Consider the following 20,914-nt stretch of genomic DNA (forward strand, 5'->3'; position numbering starts at 1 on the left):
TTTCAAGAAACAAATACCTTAAAAAAACAATTTTTAAACATAGCTAATGAATCTTAGTTTCGCGTTACGCAAAAAATACATTTTAGATTGCAAAGCTTAAAAACATCTGCAAAGCCAATTAGTGATCATTGTCTCTTTACTTAATCGATGCAACTCAGCTACATTTAATAACATGCACCTTTTGGAATTCAAATTGACTTTGGTTAAAGCCTAATGCAATAGGTGAACAAACGGTGTAGGATGAGTAATGGATAAAATAAATAGGTACCGTAACGGAATAACGTATGGAAGGAAAGAATGAAGGACACCCCTATCATTATAAAAGCCCTGTTTAGTGAAAAGTATTAAAAAAGAATAGTTTGGTCTGCCCGATTTTTAAATGAAATAAGCTATGCCCTATTATAATATTCCTAAATATGTTATTCAGTGCACATTTAAGTGTTCCCTTTTCTTCATCGTCTTATGAAATAGAATTAAAATAAATGGTTCACAGAAAGTCTTAGTATACTTTTTCTCTTGAAAAATACAATACAAATATTGTTTTTTTTATCGTTTTATTTTTACTTTTTGTCAACTCCTTACCTTTGAGGGTATCGAAGATAGCATTCTGGATAGTTTCCTCAAAGCTGGTGTCTTTGTCTTCAAATGAATGGATATATACCTTTAAGTAGACGAAATCAGCATTTTGAGTTTTATACGAAAGTTTTACAGTGACTTTCCTACAACCATGACAGTCTTTTGTTACAAATCTGGTTAACAATTCAATGGATTGACAAAGGTATTGGGACACTAAAACTGACCAGTAGCTATTGAAAGAGTTGATGAATAGGTAGCCACTCATCCATGAAAATTTACCTGGTCATGTGTAAGGCAGCCAATACTGGCTATGTTTCACATCATATGGAATTTTCTCAGCTTGTGAATATTACTTACAATGTGTTTTGAGGGAATTTAATGTGAATCTTAAATAATTTGTATTTTTTGTACTTGCTAACACAAGAAAAGTACTAATGTGGAAAACTATTGATTGTGAATATTGTTTATATTTTTCCAAGACAAAATGCTTTAAACCCACTGGTCCCTAAGTGGATAGCAAATATGAAATGGCAAATTAAAGTAAAATAGTAAAAAAAAAAATTAAATATATGCGTTGAAATATACTCCTTCAAAGTATCTACTTTAACAATAATTTGGATTCTTATAAATTGTTTGCACACATTTTTATATTACTTAAAATATACATGTACAAAATGTATATATAGTTCTGATGAAATTTAATGCACTTCAGCCATAAGTATAATTCCAATAAAATCATTTTCACATAAAACACTCAAATCAGAGCTGTAAATCATAGCACTTAATCCGGAATTAAAATGAAACCAAGAAATATTCTCCATATAGTTCCAGTTACATGTATATCATTGCACGTAATCCCAAGCTGTACTTCCGATGAAAAACAAAACAGTTAATCCAAATCTTTAATTTAAAAATAACCATTGCACTAAATTCCAAACTATTACATTTGAATGAAAATCATTGCATTTTAATAATCCACAAACGTTTCAAGGAAAATAGCATTTAAATCCAAAGCTATACATTCAATGAACTACAATTAATCCAAAGAAGTTAATAACACTTATTCCAAATCTTAAATTTCATGGAAAATCATTGCACTTGTAATCCCAAATTGTAATTTCAATCAAACTCAACGCATTAAATGCCAAACTATAACAGAAATGAAAATTATTATTAACATGAAACTTAATCCCAAACTATGAAAACCAGTGTAGTTAATCCGGAACATCATAATTCCAATGGAAATCCTTCACAATTGATAAAGCACTTAATTCACTTTTAACTTACTCATACTCAAAATTGAATAAAATAAACCCATAGCACTATTTCAAAAAGTGTTATTCATGTGAACCTTTGTTCCTTAACTATAGTATGAATCATATACTTTCCATTAAAAGGGCACATTGGTAGGCCTATTCAAGTTTTATGAAGGAGGGTATAAATACTGATTCAGATCTCATTTTTATAATAATATTTAAGACTTCTGTGTATGTAGTTAAGATAAAATAAGTACTTTAATATACAATTCTAAACCATAGTTTTCAACCTTGTCAACAAAATACCAAAACAAAATATAATTTATTAAATTTGAACTCCCCTCACCAATGATAAATAGTATAACACAGGTAGCTGCTTCATATTTAAATACCTAGGAGCTAGCTATGAAAAGATTCATAAGTAAGTATTCATCAACTCTTTCAATAGCAACTGGTCAGTTTAAATGTCCCAATAGGTTGTCAATCCATTGAATGGTTGACCAGATTGGTAACAAAAGACTGTCATGGTTGTAGAAAAGTCACTATAAACGTATAATATACAACGGGTCAAGATGTAAATTTTGTACAACTACGTTTGTAATCGGAGAGCGTAAAAATGCACGAAGTTTACGTTATCATCAAAAAATGCATGCATCATATCAGAATTATATCAAACATATTTCAATTATTTTCGGATTAAGATCTTTTTTTCCATTTATTTGATCTTATTGCATATGATTAGGGTTTATTCCTTGAAACACGTGTACAACATTTCAAAATATGCAATATATATGATTTGTTTTTCTTTTCTTTTGTTTGTTTGTTTGTTTATTTTTTGTATTTACTATCGCTTACGGTAAAATACGTCAACATAAATTGTCAACATTGGTATTCTGATATTCAAACATATTCAATAATATTCAATGCATAAACAAATAATTATGATATTCAATTTGATTTTTTGTATTTTTTTCAAATAGTAAATGTAGGCATACAAGACATAATCCAACAATCGAAGGATACTAATAGTTAAAGAAGCGTATTCTGGATGTAACTACATTATTACACATTGTAGGAAAGATTTTGTATATTCTTCGTCAAGTCAAATTAATGGACGGAGGCGAAATTCCAATTTAGTTTGGCAAAACGAGTATCAATTACTTAACAAAAAAGGAAAACCTTGTCTTATTAAAAATTACAAACGTATTAGTCGGCATTCTATTTGACCGATGCTATCTACATTGATATTTGTATCTATAAAGCAATTGTTTTACGCGGATACTTATTTTCGCATGACAATTTAATTTTACGGCTATTCATTTGCGCTTCTTAAACTCTCTCAAAGATGTATTATATTAAAAAAAAACTATTCTCTATGATTTATTATCGCTGTTGTCGTTAGCGATATAACGGAGACAGATTGCTTGCAAAACATAAGTTTGTTCATTCATGTAGTAACATCGAAGTTTCCTACCTTGCTTTTGTCAACTTGACAGTTGTTGATGGTACGAGAGTTTTCCCTGAACAGTCGTTTAGTTCTACCTTTCATAAATTCTTCAATTATTTCAGGTCGCTTACTGTTGTGGCCGAAATAAAATAAAATTTCAGACACAATCATTAATCAGTTATTAATTAATCGTAGTTTTGGGTTGGCAGCTGTGCTCTTTTTTTCTCGACAATAGCAATAAGGCCAATTTTTTGTTCTTCCATTCTTCGTTTTATCACGCTTTATTAGGATTTTTTTGTTTGTTTGTTTGTTTTTGTTTTGCTTTGTTTTGTTTTGTTTTTGTTTTGTTTTGTTTTTTTGTTTTTTGTTTTTTTGTTTTTTTTTTTGTTCCTATTTACCTTTTGAATGCGGCTTATTTCAATTTGTATCTTAAAATCTGTATTTTTTTTCTACAATAAAACTTTAGCAAAGTTTTCTGTAGCCAGTACTAAGAGAAGGAATAATTTGCCAGTTTTTGACATCAATACGTATTTAATGTAGTAATACTCAAATAGTGTGAAGTAGGGAACAAAGATATAATTCAAACAGTCAACTTCAATTCGTAAACTCAAAGCAAGAATATCAAGAAGTATACCATCGACTTCAGAAGCATCTGTATTGAAGCCACTTAAAAGTTTTGGTAAGAATCAGCCGAAATGAAAAAAAAAATCTCAAGTATACATGCGTAAACCGAACTGATCTACCTTCACTCAAGGCTGTTTTCTCAATTTGAAATGACCATTAATTAATCTCTGCATCTCTGGACATTTGTGAAAAATCTTGATTAGAGTACAAGAAAGTCACGGTTTTTTTATTCGCCCTTGAAAAGTCGGTAACAATGAATATAAACCTAAATCACCTTCAAAGATGTGTGTTATTTCTTGTTTTTACCACAACGGACATTTAATCTGCAAGTTATTTGTTTTTCATGACATTTCTACTGACAGGGGTCTAACCTGTTTTTCGATTTGAGTTTCTAGCGATCGATTTAACTTTAAGCAATTTTGTAAGTTAAAAAAACGTAAGTTATGACGTCGTTATAAAATATAGTATTAAACATCATAACTCACGACTAATTTTACAATTACAATTTCTAATGAAATAGACAATTCAATATAAATCTTGATTATTTAACCAGATTGTAAAGCACTAATCTACTCCTATAAGCCATCCTACCCGTACGAGACATATGTTGCTATACAGTCTGCAGCTCCACCTGATCCCCTTGCTATTACCACTGGTATATTTTTGTCTAATGCTGCAGTAACCTGTTCAATATGTCTTGTCTCATCTCCGCCAATTACAACCCTGACAACTGGTATAACATCGGGTTTGGAATCTGCTAAAAGATATATATTTAATCACAAGCAACGAAGTTTAAAGTGATTTACAAATCTTTTAACGGAAAGAACAAAAACAATTTTAAAGGCTACTGATTTTTGTGAACCATGATTTTAAATGTACTAAGAGGTTAGTGACAATTTTTTAATTCATTTATTATTTCTTATCGTAACTTCATGACATTATACGTAGATACGTTAACTTATGTGGAGTGGGCTTGGCGAATGGTTGATTTGATACTAAATTAGTACACGATGACAAAATATCATCCATGACGAAGTCTGAGTATAGTGATGCAGTGCATGCGTCCACATTCAACTGCATACAATATGTGTTATATATTCCGAATACTGGTATCAATTAGTTCGGATAAATTCGCAAGATTTGTCCGGATGTGCTTCCAAAATTCCAATTTTCTCCCTTTTTCTTTTCTTAATTTGTGTCACAAAGGGGACAAGAGGCTTGGCGGAACCTGCAGGTGTCCGGAGTTTGGAACCCCCCTCTTTATTGGATAAGTTTGCTAATTTCATGCAAAATTAGGACAAAAACAAGTCATTATTAGCCTTGGTTCTCGCTTTTTCTCCGGTCCACCCTTCTTTTGTTAATCTCTTGACCCGCCGCTTCTCTCGCATTTGTCTGCCTATCGGAAGTATAGCACAGAATATAATATTCAAACACTGGTTGCAAATGCTGTGTTAGTATTGTTGATCTCCAACGACTGTGAAAAGATATTTTTCACGGTCTGTAGCATAATGTTCTGTTTGGGCGAGTTTAGTTGAGTTACGTTCGTTTACGGTGATCATAGTTCCAGCAAATAAGTGGAGATCTCTAATACAAATCTGGTCCTCCGGTGATATTTTCATTTCAAAAGACCCGAAAATGAATCAATGACTTAGCATCTACATTTATAACCGAACCTGCTCAAAATATCATTAAGGACAATTAAACAGTTTTTAAGGAGGCGATCTTGTCGCTACAATACAAGAGTTTACCTTCTGCACTATGAGAGCCGATTTTTTCATCGTATCATAGGTTTTCCTCTCGTCTACCACGGACATGACATTTTTGTGCAAGTTGGTTTTTTTCCAAAAAAAAAAGAAAGCTGAGGACGCTCACCCTACTGGTGATCTTGGTCATTGCTTTCAGTTCTTTGTGGACTCATTTACTTTTTTTTTTATATATGCGTGGTTTTTGTTGTTGTTTTGTTATGTCATCTAACGTTTACATATTTACTAAACAAAACTCAGATGTACTTCAAGCGATATCCTAGTATTTTTATTTCCTATTACATATTTTCCCTTAAACTTAATAACTTAAATATTCTTAAATACTTACGACATCTTTTATTAGCTACATAGTGTTCAATGGCTTGCAGCATAACACCAGTATTATCAAAAATGATACAGTGAGGTATTTTAGCCTCAGTTTTGTCTACAGCATCTGCATTCAGTTGGTTTGTCCTAAAATTTCTATTGCCAGATTTCCCAGTATCCTACAAGAGAATTTGAGTATTCATAACGATTCTTTTATTGGTTTTTTATATGATATACAGACGAATTTCCAGAGGGATTTACAAGGCGTTTACGTTCTCTACAGGGGCTCAAAGTCCCATATAGACTTTTTGAACACCATCGGACATTTAAAGTCATTTTGTAACACAGGAATAGTATTCTTACCAATTTTGAACTTCCCGTTTTCTTTTTTTATGTAGAAAATATCCATAATAAAGACCCGCGAAAATACTCCTTCATTATTCTATTGTAGAGTAATTGTGACCTTACTAACGTTTGTCATTACTTAGACGCTGAATATGACCCCAATAATCACCTGTTCAATGTTCCCAGTTTAAAATGCAATCGTCCGAGGGCTCCTTTGTTCCCCTACGTAATCAAATCACAATCGATTGACTAATTTTTTGTAAATTGTGAAAGTAGAAATGGATTGTTATTGTTGCCCATATTTCTACTATATGATTTTTACGAGACTGATTCAGTAGTTAGTATCCACGTGGTTTAAACGCTATTTAAAGGAAAGAACTGAAAAATGCAAAGGAATTACATATACTCAGAATTATTGTGGAGTATCCAAAACCAATTATAGGTAAGAACACGTTTAGTTGGTACTTTTTCTCCAATTATTTAAGGAGCTCGCAATGCTGATTCTAATACAGCGTCTGAAGTGCCACAAAAGTGTCTTATCTTATCTGAAGTTTAATGCATGAATTTTAACTACTTTATTGAAACTCACTCCACTCCATTTTATGGTGCTTTTGTCAAATCCCCGTCTACACTCATTAAAAATTGAGAAAATAAATGATGTTAAACTAACGTCAGCCATTATCCATGCATCTAAAAAAACAAATGGAAACCTGTTTTATTGTTTTAAATATAGCTGCTTAAAACCAGGCAGAAGCTTATGATGAGTGATTCATGCATTTCTTAGTTCCAAACATTTTCATTTCATTACTCCTGAAAGTATTGAAAAAGTTTATGTCAGAACTTTTACACTTTAAACAGTCAAATATATAGCAGATCCATGAAAATGAAGGCAGAAGCCGTTTTGAGGACGTAACAAATGTAACTGCACAGTTTCATTGATTACCTTGAGATATGATGTATCACTCCGAGCTTGAAAGCTATATTTTTATATAGCGTAGTTGGCCGAGTGGTCCGAGTGGAGTAGCGAATAGAGTCGTCACATTCTGAGACGTTTATAAAATATTGATTTGTTGTGACATGCATCATTAATTTAATCCTTTATCCTACATAATAACACCCAGATGAACTGTCCCGTACTACCATACATCGTGTACTTAGATAGAGCCCTAGATTAATCCTACAAGGAGGAATGATCCGGCCAGCGAAAGCTATATTTTTATTTAGCCTAGCTGGTCGAGTGGTATAGGGCGCTGGACTTTGTGGAGGCGGTGTTGCCATAGATTTCACAGCGGTACGGGTTCTAGTCCCGCGGGGGAACGACCAAACATTTGCATCGCAAATTGGACAGTTCTAACATCGTTGGGAATCACTCAGACTCTTCTATTTATACAAATAAAAAATGCATTTTAAGGTCATACAATAAAAAATATTATATTGAACATATTTACTTTTTGTTCATAGCTAGGTTATTCATCAATAAGAAGCTTGGTGGGTCAGATAAAGGATACCACCGAAATTGCCTGATGGGTAATCTCTCGGCAACTGCCAAAAGGAATAGTCATAAGAAAAGTCCTTCATGGCAATATCTAGAAAATACCTAATAGTTAGAACATCCGCATTGGTCCCGATTTGATATTTAAAGTATCCACGTAGATAGATATTGATAGATATTGCCATTGGAAAGAGTGACTTAAACCAGGTTTTATTTCGCAAAGCGCTCTCATTACGGTTAGTTGTTTCATTAGTTGTTTTCGCTAAATTACAATACAATCAAGCAGCATAAAATTGCCACCGGGCAAAGTTGACAAAATCAGTGAATTACTATTATATTTAAGGAAATCTAATTTGTAGAAGGCTATATAGATACCAATTAAAATAGATACAGGAAATACTGATTGTTAATATTTATTTATAAAATGCATTTTGTTTTTCGACTTTTAACACCACAATAATTTACAAATTAATTCATCAGATATTATGTATTTTAGTGTTGGATATTTTTTAACGAACCTGATTTAGTAAATAAATGTTACTTACTTTTTTGCGACCAGATAATTTGAAAAATGAATTATGTCTGTTTTATTTTTTTAAAATTAGAAAATATTAAGAAAATAAAGAATAAAGAAACCAATTATACGAATAGTCACTTAAGTTCCAAACACCAATTTCGAATTTTTCACTTACCAAAGGCATTTGAATTTAAATTAAAAATAACAACATGATCAAGTTACCTGTGGATTCAACGGCTTTTAAAATCTGCTTCTTCAAAAGATCTTTATGTTTCATATAAAATCCATCTGTAGCTCCAGTTACTGTAATCAGCACTCGTGGAGACTCACCAAACCGTATGCAAAGGTCTTTATATGCCCTTTTTGCCCTCGAAGCCACTTCCTCCGGGCAACACCTGATACTGTTACTTAGGTCCATTTAAACTTATTTAAAAAAAAGTAGTATGTATCATTATATAAATTTTTATGACGCTTAGGTACTCTATGTTGTATTGAAATTTAAATGTCGGGTATGAGTTATGGTTAATAATACATCACATACTATTGCCTTTTGATAACAACTTACTGGTTCGGAAATAGAATTTATATCTTAATTAGGATGAAGACTTCATTTTAGGCCAAAGCCCAAGGAATAAAAATATTGATAATTCCTTATACCAAGATATATGCATTTCATATATCAACTATTATAATTATTTATTAAACAATGATAGAAAAAAAACATAGATATTTTGAGAAATACATATCAACATAGATAAAATAGCTTATGTCTTAGTTGTATTGTTCTAGAATTAATGTATATGCGAAAATCTGGCATGGCAGGCACATGACAAACTTTGAGTTAAAAAAGTTTTATATCACAAATGCATTAATTCTAAGTTAAAGGTTTGTTTTTGATTAGCTACGATGATTAAAAAGAAATGAATAACATAAAAAGTATTGAAATTCATTAAGGAAAAGGAGATAACTTTTTAACACGAGCAGGATTCGGTTGCTTTGTTGGGGAACTTTAAAAAACATTTTCTGAGCCATACATCGTAGATTTAATTCGAAAATATACTATTTGGCATACATATGATATATCCATATATAATTTACCCTGCGCCACCCATATCATAGGATCTGCCTGATTTTTACATGGACAGCCTCTTAAGTATCCCTTTATTGTTGTCTTTATATCAAATAAATGAGTTTATAATGTACTTCTGTTATTATTGAACATTTTCCTTATTTATAGAAATTAAAATATACATCAGTATTCTAATTCAAAGAAAATAAAAACTGAAAAACCAAACAATCGACAGAAGACCAGAATATTACTTGTAACGTACACTAGAACAACGTTAAAAGCTAACCATTTGAACCTATATTAAAAATATAAATTGCAAGAAGTCTTTTATATTTTATCGGAGACATAAGTGAACAAAAACTTTAGATTGTATATTCGTTACTTTGAAGAACAAATTTGACTATTTTTTGTGCATTTTCATATTCAAAAACCAATATTTAACTAATAGTTTTTTGTTAAAATATAAAGAGTTTTATATAAGGCAAGTGTACCATGTAAGAGGACGTAGTTGTATTTAAAAATGTTCTTGATGCTTTTCGTTCTCTTGTCGCTCTTTCTAGACAGCTTGACGCTTCTAAACACCTCTTGTCTCTAATAAGTGAGAGCGGTATTTCTTAGTGTTCGTACTACTCTTATGGCATATCGGAAATGAAAATGTTTACATGTTTCTGAATAGGGTTTGTAAGTCTCGTTCTAGTTTCAGTTTCCCTTCCGGAATTTTCGATGTAGAACGTATTGAAATCCGAAGACCGACCTGCATTTTATTGTTTACTTCCTGGAAATCAAAGCGCTGCATCACACAGCAAAATCTTCCATTTATATACCTTTCTTAAAATTTTTATCCTGTATAGCTAGATATTTGTCATTTTTTAACAGTATTTTTACACAGAAAGATATTTTGCTTCTTATGTTGAACTCAGTGCTATGTTAATGACGAATCTCAATGCATTTGAATGATAGACGAGGACCCATTCTCATTAAAACCCGGAGTCACGTAACGAGACTTACTGACCCTATTTAAGCAATCATTGAAAGCAATACAATAAACCCATTTTAGTGAACAACATTATAAACCACCCTGCTCCTTATACTTCTCGTCAGACTGAAATCATTCCGAGGCTATCACTTTGTTTTGCATTGAAAACCATTATGAAGACTTCGTTCTTTATAAATTATAGGAACAAATTTGTTGTAATTTCTACATTTCCTTCCTTTGTGTCATTATTAGTGTTCAAAAAGATAGTTATTTCTGATGTCCCACCATTTCCATCAGAAATACTTGTACCAATTAGGACTATTGGGATTATTTCCAACTTTCCGGTTCTTCCCTCGTTATTGCCATCTTCCATACATACTTTCCGTTGGTCTTAAAAATTATATAGGACATCCTAGTCAGCATGTTTTGCTCAACCATACAGCAGTTTTATTCGCTTTGCAACTCAAAACTAAATTAAAATAATCTTCGCTACTCTTGTACTTTGAATATACCAGATAAGGAAATGTCATATTTCGAAATTACAGCGATATAAGAACTTTAATGTTACGTTTTACTGTTACTTAAACACTTATCTGATTACAGCGTAACCTGCATAAACTAAACATAAACTGAACTCCTTTTTGTACTTTAAAATTCGTTTGGTTAAGGAGGTAGACCTAGGGTAAGGGACATAAGTCTTACAAATCATTAGAACGTTTCTATTCGCCATTATACATTAATCTCGTGTAAGGAAAAAAAAGTAACTTGGATTTATTTTATTCTTTTTCGAATGAAAACTTGATAGGCTCTGATGAAATTGAATATGATGCAATAATATCACTGATTTCAAGAGTTATGTATCTTACCCCACTTCTACCTTATTAAGACAGAAGTTTTGTTTATTTACATGTATTTTCAAAATATATTGCATTGATATAAATGGACGTTTTGAAAAAGGCTCTAGTTTAGATAGGTTTTATGATTAATCATGGTTCGGTTTAGACAGGTTTCACTGTTTTATATTGACCTGTACTGTCCAAATACCATAAAGTAAAATGTCTTATTTTCAACTTCTTTATCATATTTTAATTTATAACGGTTTAAGGTGGAATTATATGGGGATTTAGCTATACAATTATATAATTAAAACTTTGTAAAGTTTAAGATAAATCTAAAAGGTATTATACAATTTACGAACCGAAAGAATGTGCACAAGTTTAATATGTATAATTAAATGTAAACCTTGACTGAGTACTTGTCATTATCTACTTCGTTCAGCATTTGTAAAAGTTTTGTTCATGTTTTAAATGTGATCATTAGATATTTATAAAAATATATATATGCGTGTCAGAAATTGACAAGTAGTTGCGTGACGTTTTGATAAAATCAAATTATCGATGAAAAAATGTCCACGAGTCATAATGATATATATTAGACAAATTTTCTTCTTTTTTTGGATACAATAATTTCTGCTCATGATTGGATGATATATTTATTATACATTGATCGATAAAATACTATTCAATAAAAATGTATATGTTAAGAAAACACATTATCGTATCCTATTTTAATTTGTTGTGTCCATATACACCAGGACACTTGGATATTTCAATGAATTTTTCAAATTGATTTCAAGGTAACTTGCAAAATCTTGATTTAGATAAAGTCAAGGAGAACTGCTGTAATGACCGCCTGAGTATGAGTATTGCTGATCCAACAATGCAGACTGTGAAAATGTTGATGTAGCATGCTTGCTACTCGGGAAATATACAAAGAAAATTCATCTCTTAACAAGTACATAACTACAATGAATATGTATTTTAAATATTATACTAATACTTATACGAATTCTTTCACTTTCTTGTTACGAAATTAATTTTCTTATGATCGTTATACAAGATAAACGGTATATGACAATTCAAACCATGTGAACTTTTTTTCGAGCAAAAGGTGTTTTCGTTCACATTAATTTCACATGAACTCTGACAACAAAGATTTCGTTTGTTTGGAAAGTTAGCCACTTGGCTCGATAGAGTAATCAAGGGAACCGGGATTCTAGCGGAAATCAAAAGAATGTAATCCGGGGACAAAAACTAGACATGGAAAACAGACAAACACTACAAAGAACATAAAATAATCGAAACAATACATACAAAGTAATAAGTGTTAATGAGCAACTGGGTGCATCGACTAGGTGCACCGGTAGGGTAAGCGTACTCTGCTTTTCTAAAATTTCCAACCGAGTTGCTCATAAAAAGTCAAGTCCAGGGTAGACGTAAGAGGAAAAGAAAACTATGACACATTGAACAAATGAGTTTTCGTGGTGTACATGAATACACCGTAACGATCCACAAGTTAATGATGATGATCACTTCTGTAGTGATTACTTCAGTCTTGTAGCAACATTACCCAGTTCCAGAAGCCTAATTGTAAGTATTTTAGCGCGATACAAAAAGTCTACCATAACGTATGAGTTGTGATATGAAAACTTCATACGCAGGTGCTGAAGGGATGTTGCCACATATGACAGGAAAATTGACAATACGGAATGAAGTCATCGCGTTTGCCGTATAGTTTGAGTTCAAAGATGTGAAGCTGACTTAACAGTATCTGTAGTATCCTTTATCTCAAGTTCTTTTGGGTAGATGCGGTGTATAAAATTCCCGAAACTATGATTGTTTAACGATAATACGTCAAATATTTCAAAGTAAAGTGGTGGGTTAGACCGGGTTTTATGAATAGCAAATCCCCCAACTTCTATAGTGGCCATAAGAATCCTGGTTTAGGTTTGTGTTGTGCACACATAGGTCAAAATTAGTACTCAAAATCAATTTAGACTTAACGACTTTAGTAAAGAAAAACACGTCTATGTGTACAATAGATGGAGAAGTACAATGAAACCTGTCTTAACTAAATCCTGAATAACCCGAAAACCTGTTTTAACCAGTCACTTCAGGGTCATTTTATATCAATATGTGTATATCAAGAACCTTAAAATACAGAATACTTGTCTAAACCAAACAAATTACAAAGTCTAACCTGGGTTCGGCTTAGTAGGATTCAAGAACAAAACTGCTTCCACTGTGATCCCCTTAAAATCTAACTTTGAATGAATTGCTAATTGAAATCAGTTAGTATACACATGAAACCCTTATTCCTCTTTTTTTAAAGTAACTAACAGTAAAATAGACTTACTTGTGAAACAATGTGTCTTATTTCTTTAAAAAAAAGCTGGAGTCGAAACAATCGTGTTGAGTTTCCTTACATCCTGACGACAAAATTCCAACACTGAGAGCTATAGCATACTGCAACGTTTTTAAGACAAGTAAAATCAGCAAATTCAAGCTAGAGTTTTACAATATATTTATATAATAGTCAATACAACTGACTTATTTTTCTAAATGACATGCAATTAAAAATTTTGCATTCATCTCAGTTGGTTTAAATGCATGCATTTAGACATGAGTTATACACTTTTTTGGTTAGTGAATAGTCATTTAAATCACGAAATAGTTTATGCTCAATTACAAACATTCAAAAATAACTAAGGCCATTTTTCTTCAAAAGTTGACCTTCGTGTACTGTTAAAAAGGACGAAAGAAGAAAACACTTCGCAAAGCAATTTGTGAGTTTATACATTCTCTTTCACAAAAGCATAAGTAAGTAGTTGGATTTAGCTCAACATATTTCTTAAGACAATATTTTCGATACATTTACTAGTGTGTAAAATAATAACGAGGTTCTGTATTTATTATATATTTGTTTATCGGAAAATATAGAGTTCCTCCATTGCAAGCAGATGATGCTAATGTAATCATAGATTCTGTTAAAATCTCAGAAAGATTTAAAATAATTTCGAGAGCTCGTACTATTGTGCCAAAAGGCTATTATTTACGGCAAATACATCCCCTGATCAAAAGTTACCAGGCGCAAATACATGGATAGGCGTTCCTGGCGTGCTGGGCTTACGCCCCGCTTAAAGTTAGAAATATCTTTTTTGCATGAAAGTTGGATTTTTTTTACAAATTCTGTTCCAAATATTTTTGCGTCTCGCTTTGCCCACCATTAATTCAAAGTATTTTCACTTCCCCTAACCTGAAATCGGCTCATTTACTAGGCAATGCAATGGATATTGATAGAAAGTTCGCATTTCTCTTGTCTACCATGCAACCTCAACTACGTCAGGTCATTGTCATATTATCAGGGGAAGACAAATCTATTCCTTGAACGTCATGATCAGGTCTCACTAACCACTTCTAACGTTTCCATTACTGTACATGTCAAACAAGTAATTTTCAATGTTTCACTGTGAATTCCCAGGACAAATGACACTTTAAAGTTGCATACCATTTCGAAGCTTGGAAAATAAGGGTTTAAAATCATTATTCTAATTGTACGTTGACCGTAGAAATCCTTCACAAAATTTGCTTGAATAAAAAATACTGAAAATCAACATGTTTACCTTTTCTGCTAATTGACAGCATGGAGGCAAATTACTCACACATGTAAACAGTATTCATACACGTTTGTAGTGAATTACAAAAGTGATTTTAAAGTACACATTCTCAGCTTTATTTTGACTACTTTTGATCAGAATACACACAAATAATGCATTATAATGCATATTTCTAGGTTCAGTGTATTTTTGGTACTACATAGCGGGGGTGGCCATTTGACCCGGACGTGGTTAGTGAGACCTTAGATGTGCTGTTTATTTTAAAGGGTACAACCATGGCTCTATTGGCTGTATGGTTCAACAGTAATGGTGGAATTGTTTTGAAAATCAATGCTGATAGAATTTTCTCAATAATAATAACTTATATAGCTAACATTTCATTGTACAATATTTATCAGTAAATTTAGTCCATAATGACAATTTTATCTTTTTTTAACATGTAAGTAGGGTGATTTTTAAACCCGTAAACTTAGCGTACTTTGATTCATACTTTACGTATTTTGCTTTATCAGATGATTTTGATGACCTTGTCAAATTACAAAGAATGTTGTTCCATTTATTTGTACATGTAGACAGAAGTTCATTGATAAACATTTATAAGGTTTTCAGCTTCTTTTCTTTTCACCATCTTTTGCCTGCTTTTTATTTTATGTAAGAAATTTAGAAAATCGGAGCACATGTTTCCTTGAACAACTGTTTCTGATAATATCTTATATGTATACAATAATCGGTTAATCGGTAAAAATACTTTTGAACCATATAGATGTTCACAGAAAAAAACAGCAGTTTACCACTTATTAAACAAATTACAAGAAACAATCGAATATGCGATTTAAATTTCGGTTATTCGGTTTTTATTATGGAATAGGCGATATCAAATACCAAACAAGCATTTTTTTTATCGATTAATCGCTACTGACTAATCAACTTTTCTACCGAAAATCCGCAAATAAACACTTTTGAACCATTTTGTACAACATTAAAACACTAAACTTTCCGACTTATTTTAAAGGCAAATTACTCGACTTTAAAAACAATGTCAAATACGGTATTGAAACCCAAATAAAAATATTGAGCGTATGACCAGCATTTGTACCCCTTGCATAACCATTGTCCTTCCTTTTGATATGGAGAAAGGGTACCGTGGGGTATCGACGTTTCATTTATATTTTTAAAATGTTTCTACTGATAAGATAAGACAAGAGTAAAGGCATTATTTATGTTAATAAAATGTTGACTAAGCTATTGAAACACAAATAAAAAATCAACATGGGAGTTTATTCGCCACATTGTGTGTTGGTCCTATGTAATACGAACTGCGTACTACTACGGGGGTTTTTACCGTCCCTGACTACCCTGTGGGGTCTCGCACGGACGCACGAACTACGTATAAATGCAAATTGGTTTAATTCAGAAATGCCTAAACTTTGCGCATGGGCAGGTCCATCAGATTGATTTTCAGCGTCTAGCTTTTATTTGATTGGCTGTTGTACAAACTGCGTAAATATATCAAGGGTTTTTTTTAAATAAAAAAAAGAAACAGGAGATGAATTATCTGCTTTAAATCTTCAAAACAGCATTTTTCAAATTTGTTTGCATTGAAACAGGCAAAGGTGTCAGTGAGTAACATATTTACCGCAAATGTTAACTTTTTTTAACTTTATTGTTGTATAGTTATTGAATTGGAAGTGTACTATTTATATTCTCTGATATTTAATTATTTATCTTTTTTATACATTTCCGGATGGGACAATTTGGAAAATCGAACTGACTTTGCTTTGTACTTGACCGAGGCATTGAACTAGATTTTGAATGCGATATCTCAAAGAAACAACAGTCACATTTTAAGCATGTTATTCCACTTAGACATATTATTCTGATTCCGAGTCAACCAGTCGTCACTGTACCACCACCATGACAAAAGCTTTACAAAGAAGCAACGAAAATCAATTTTTAAGTGTTCAGTACAATTCAATTATACAGCCTCCTGCAATCATAGAAAGGGCATTGCCACAATATCACATAGGCGTAAAACATGTAATTAAACTTTCAAAAAAAAAAAAAGATTACGAGTAAAACAGTGAACAATATTCACCAAATTCGTACTCCCGGTACCCACCTAAGTTTGCTTTAAAAGACAACCTACAAATCATTTGTTTTAATTTTTATTGTATAAAAATATGGCATATTCTATAACATAAAATGTATATGAATAAAAATAAAATAAATAATATCATACAAAAACTACAACGGTAAAGGTTTACCACGAATATTGTGTTATTACATTAATATTGTTTTATTAGTGGAATTTTGACTTTGACAAGATACTTTTGCCTAAATCAATATATTTTTACCACAAGGCAACCTAAATAGACAAAATTATTGATGAAAAAAGTCTAACTTGTATTTAAAAGTCCAAAATGGCCTGTTAATGTAGCAAAACCAACATCTTCTTGCAAGAAAAGACATGAAAATGATGATCCTGCTGCTTACAATTTTGGGCCCTTTGATAACACATAAAAATACACCTCATTATCTATCATCATCTTAAGGAGGTAGGCCTGGGGTAAGGAACATAACTCATGAAATCAGTGATATGTTTGTATCATATTCAATTTTATTAAAGTCTTTCAAGCTTTCATTTGAAACAGAATGAAATCAGTCCAAGTTAGTTTGAGGCTTACACGAGATTGATGTAAAATGCTGATTACAAACGTTCCAATGATTTAAAAGAGTTGTGTCCATTACACTAGGTCTACCTCCTGAAGACAGATTAATATGACTTTGAAACAATAGATGGTACATAAAAAACAAACAGGAAAGAGAGAGATTAAAATTAGATCCTTTAATTCTTTCTGCGAGCTTAGAGATTAATGTCATTTGCTGTGGAAGTATATTATTGGAAAACCAGTTTTTTCTTGGTTTATGGGTGAATCTGCCTTTATACTGCCATTTGTTATACAGAATTTCCTTTTGACTTTTGCCTACAGTTTGTCAGATCTGTAGTTTTGCTATTACTCTTCATTGAAGAACTCCATTAAATGCAAGATTTTGATAAAAAAAATATTTGTTTTAAAATTAATTTGGAAGATAAAACTTCTGGTTATTTGGAAAAACCACATATAAAAGTTCTTTTTTACTGTATTTTTCCCACTTTTAACTATATTACTACAAAATAATTTACCAAACAACAATTTTTTTCTATGTTTTAATTAGATAATATTGGCCTATTAGTTAACTGAAAAATTATCAAGGAGATTTAAACTCTTTTTCATCTCAAAGGTATTTTAATCTTAGTAGGATAAAAAGTTTAAAACTATTTGCCAATTGTCTAGTCAACCACTTAATCTTACCACTTAGTCATAGAAAGAATATGTACCTTCATCTGACAAGTCAATACTTCATGGTCATTTTCATTAAAGAACATCAGAATATTGGCAATATAAAAAAAGAACTTGAATATAAAACCACCAAAATTCATTTAATCCAGGTATAAAGCAAGACAAGCTTTCAATTAGACAACTACCAATAAAAGAAAAAAGAAGAGAAAGAAGATAAGATTAATTTTCAAGAAGGAGTAATCAAGGGAACCATGATTATAGTGGTAATCAAAGAGTAATCAAGGGAACCAAGGTTATAGCGGTTATCAAAAGAATGTAATCCAGGGACAAAGACCAGACATGGAAAACAGACATACACAAAAAAGAACATAAAGTAACTAAAATCATACATACAAAGTAACAAAAGTAAATGAGCAACTCCGACTCCACTAAAAACTGGGAGCATGGACCAGGTGCACCTGGGTGAATCAAGTTTGAAAGTCCTTGTCAACAAAAAGGTTTCAATGTGCAGAGATGAAACAAATCATAAATGTTAGAAAGAATATGAAACATTTAAGATGAACTTCACATAATGAAAGTTGATGATGAATTGGTTGTTAAACTTCATATAATGAAAGTTGATGATGAATTGGTTGTTAAACTTGCACCAAGAAGCTCTTGTGTAGTCGAGACATAATTTTGCTTTGTAAATAGTTCTTTACAAAGGACAGTTTTTTTCAATGGACAAAATGCTATAGTTGACAAAATTATTTACTCAAGCAAATTTATTTTTGCTAATTTTTTAACATGAACAAAAAAACATTGAAAATTAAATCCCCACAAATAAGTCTCTTGATAATATAATACATGTCTGTCTCGAAATTAAATAGACACGAAATTTGACTGACATCCTCAACCATATAAATAACTATCCGTGAAAATAAATTTGTTTACAGTTTTGCCTGTCCATGTATAACTGCATCAAAGCTTTCTGTTTTTTTTTACCAAATTTACAAATTTTTCCAATGTCTGATAAAAGACATAAAAAGAATAAAATTTTCAATATGATCTCCTTTCATGTGAGAACAGATTACTGATAAAATTATCAATAAGCAGTTCAACTATTCTCAGAGTAACTCCTTATTATAAGACCTTTTGTCTTAAATATGGAGTAGTTTGTGTATGTCTGATATATAGACATCTGCTGGTAATATTTTACTGTTATGCTTCACTCTGACTGTGTCCATGTCTAAAAGATAGTTCCACTGGGAAAAAAAAAATTATCAATGGAGGTGAACGCTGTGCTATTTAAAAATGATATGGACTGTAACTATACTTTCCCACTGGATGCCTTTTTTTGCCTAAAAAAATTCAACATTGGACCAAAGAAAAATAAAAATAACATTCAGTATCAATATGTTCACAAAAAAATAATTTATTGTAAAATAGTTTCAAAAACACGTTTTTCTGCCATGCTTTTGAATAGTCACTATCTTCAAAAATTTAAAGACATTGATTTTAGGAGCTCTCAAATGACTCAAAATTCCAAAAACTAATTCTCTGATCAAAGTGGACCGGAAATGAAAAAAAATTTGGAATTTTGGTAAAAATCGTAATTTGGATACCAAAAGCATACCAGCGTAATTCATGGCAAAAAATTACGCCAAAATTGTAATGGTTGGCTGGTCTGTATACTTCAAAACCGTACCACAAGGAAGAATGTGTCATCATTTATCCAACAGTTAAGAAAGAAAAGTCTACTAAAGAAATATTTTTCTCAACATTTTTTTTAAAAAACAAAACCATATGCACAAAAATTCGATTAAACATAGAAAAATCTCATAAAAAAACTGAGGATTAAAATCCATGGTATGTAATTTTGTTCAGTGTATCATCAATGACAAAAGGATAACTTGGACGGAATTAAAAACATGTTATAACAGTTGAAACCTAATTAAAATCATATAAAGTCAATAAATGCTATTATTCCAGTGATTGGGATTAGTCTTTTCAAGAAAGGGCTAATTTAATGATTCTTAGCTCTACAGAGGACTAAATTTTAAAAATCTTAGTAACAATTTCTGACATTTTTAGCTGTAATATGATAAGTGGTGCATGATCACACTCTAATCCCAATCAACATTCTATAATTTTTGGTTAAACTTTTTTCTCAATGCTTGTGGAAATGCTTTTAATTCCTTTTCAATTATGAGGCAAATGAAATCCAAAAAAAAGTACATGTCCTATTAATGGAAAAGACTTCCAAAATTACCTTAAGAAGAAAAAAAGACGAAATTTGAAAATGAATTTGCCATGTCTTTACCTATATACCCTAAAATTTTACCAATGCTACGAGACTGCAGCACTAACTGGTATAACTACGCCCTGTTTTTGTAATAATTTAAGAACATCTAATATGGAGTCCAACTCTGTCCTGAATTGTTGAATCTCCTTATTTTTAGTTTCTACAATGTTTTTCCACTTTTTAACTTCCTGGTCCATCTGCACAGTTGCAGCATGTTTGGCATTTTTCACAATTTGTTGTAATTCTTGTTCCCGAACTTCATGTTTCTTTTCCATTTGAATTATCTTCTCTTGGATAGATTCAAAATGCTTCATTTCCTAAAAACAATACGATTCAATGTAAGTTTTAATCTTCAAATAAAACATTGAAGGTCATGAAGTAATGAAGTGAAGGAGACTTTGTATCTTAAAAAAAACTCAAAACTACATGTATTTAGAAAAAATATTTAAAGGATTTCTGAGT

At 31.4% G+C, this 20,914-nt stretch overlaps 2 protein-coding genes across 14 annotated transcripts in view; both read right to left on the reverse strand.

Moving 5' to 3' along the window:
- Positions 1-13,768, reverse strand: part of LOC148613901 (transient receptor potential cation channel subfamily M member-like 2) — a 29,671-nt gene extending 15,903 nt beyond the window's left edge. Inside the window, exons 1-7 of one of the 2 annotated variants that reach the window (XM_088587563.1) lie at positions 13,567-13,768; positions 8,549-8,749; positions 6,907-7,007; positions 5,995-6,151; positions 4,495-4,657; positions 3,307-3,409; positions 583-661 (exon numbers count right to left, since the gene is read on the reverse strand). In XM_088587563.1, the coding sequence (XP_088443689.1) occupies positions 583-661; positions 3,307-3,409; positions 4,495-4,657; positions 5,995-6,151; positions 6,907-7,007; positions 8,549-8,744 (799 nt within the window). In that variant the 5' untranslated portion in view covers positions 8,745-8,749; positions 13,567-13,768. Of the gene's footprint in view, positions 1-582; positions 662-3,306; positions 3,410-4,494; positions 4,661-5,994; positions 6,152-6,906; positions 7,008-8,548; positions 8,750-13,566 lie in introns of both variants that reach the window. The other variant, XM_088587562.1, reaches the window with a different exon arrangement.
- Positions 13,769-16,979: 3,211 nt separating this feature from the next.
- Positions 16,980-20,914, reverse strand: part of LOC148613902 (centrosomal protein of 162 kDa-like) — a 68,247-nt gene continuing 64,312 nt past the window's right edge. For all 12 annotated transcript variants that reach the window (XM_088587566.1, XM_088587567.1, XM_088587573.1 and 9 more), the window contains one exon: positions 16,980-20,769. In XM_088587566.1, coding sequence (XP_088443692.1) covers positions 20,497-20,769 — 273 coding nt within the window. In that variant the 3' untranslated portion in view covers positions 16,980-20,496. The remainder of the gene's footprint in view (positions 20,770-20,914) is intronic.

Source organism: Perna viridis, chromosome 6 (assembly GCF_037379345.1).
Source record: "Perna viridis isolate PV_CMFRI_1.1 ecotype Kerala chromosome 6, ASM3737934v1, whole genome shotgun sequence".
Lineage (NCBI taxonomy): Eukaryota > Metazoa > Mollusca > Bivalvia > Mytilida > Mytilidae > Perna > Perna viridis.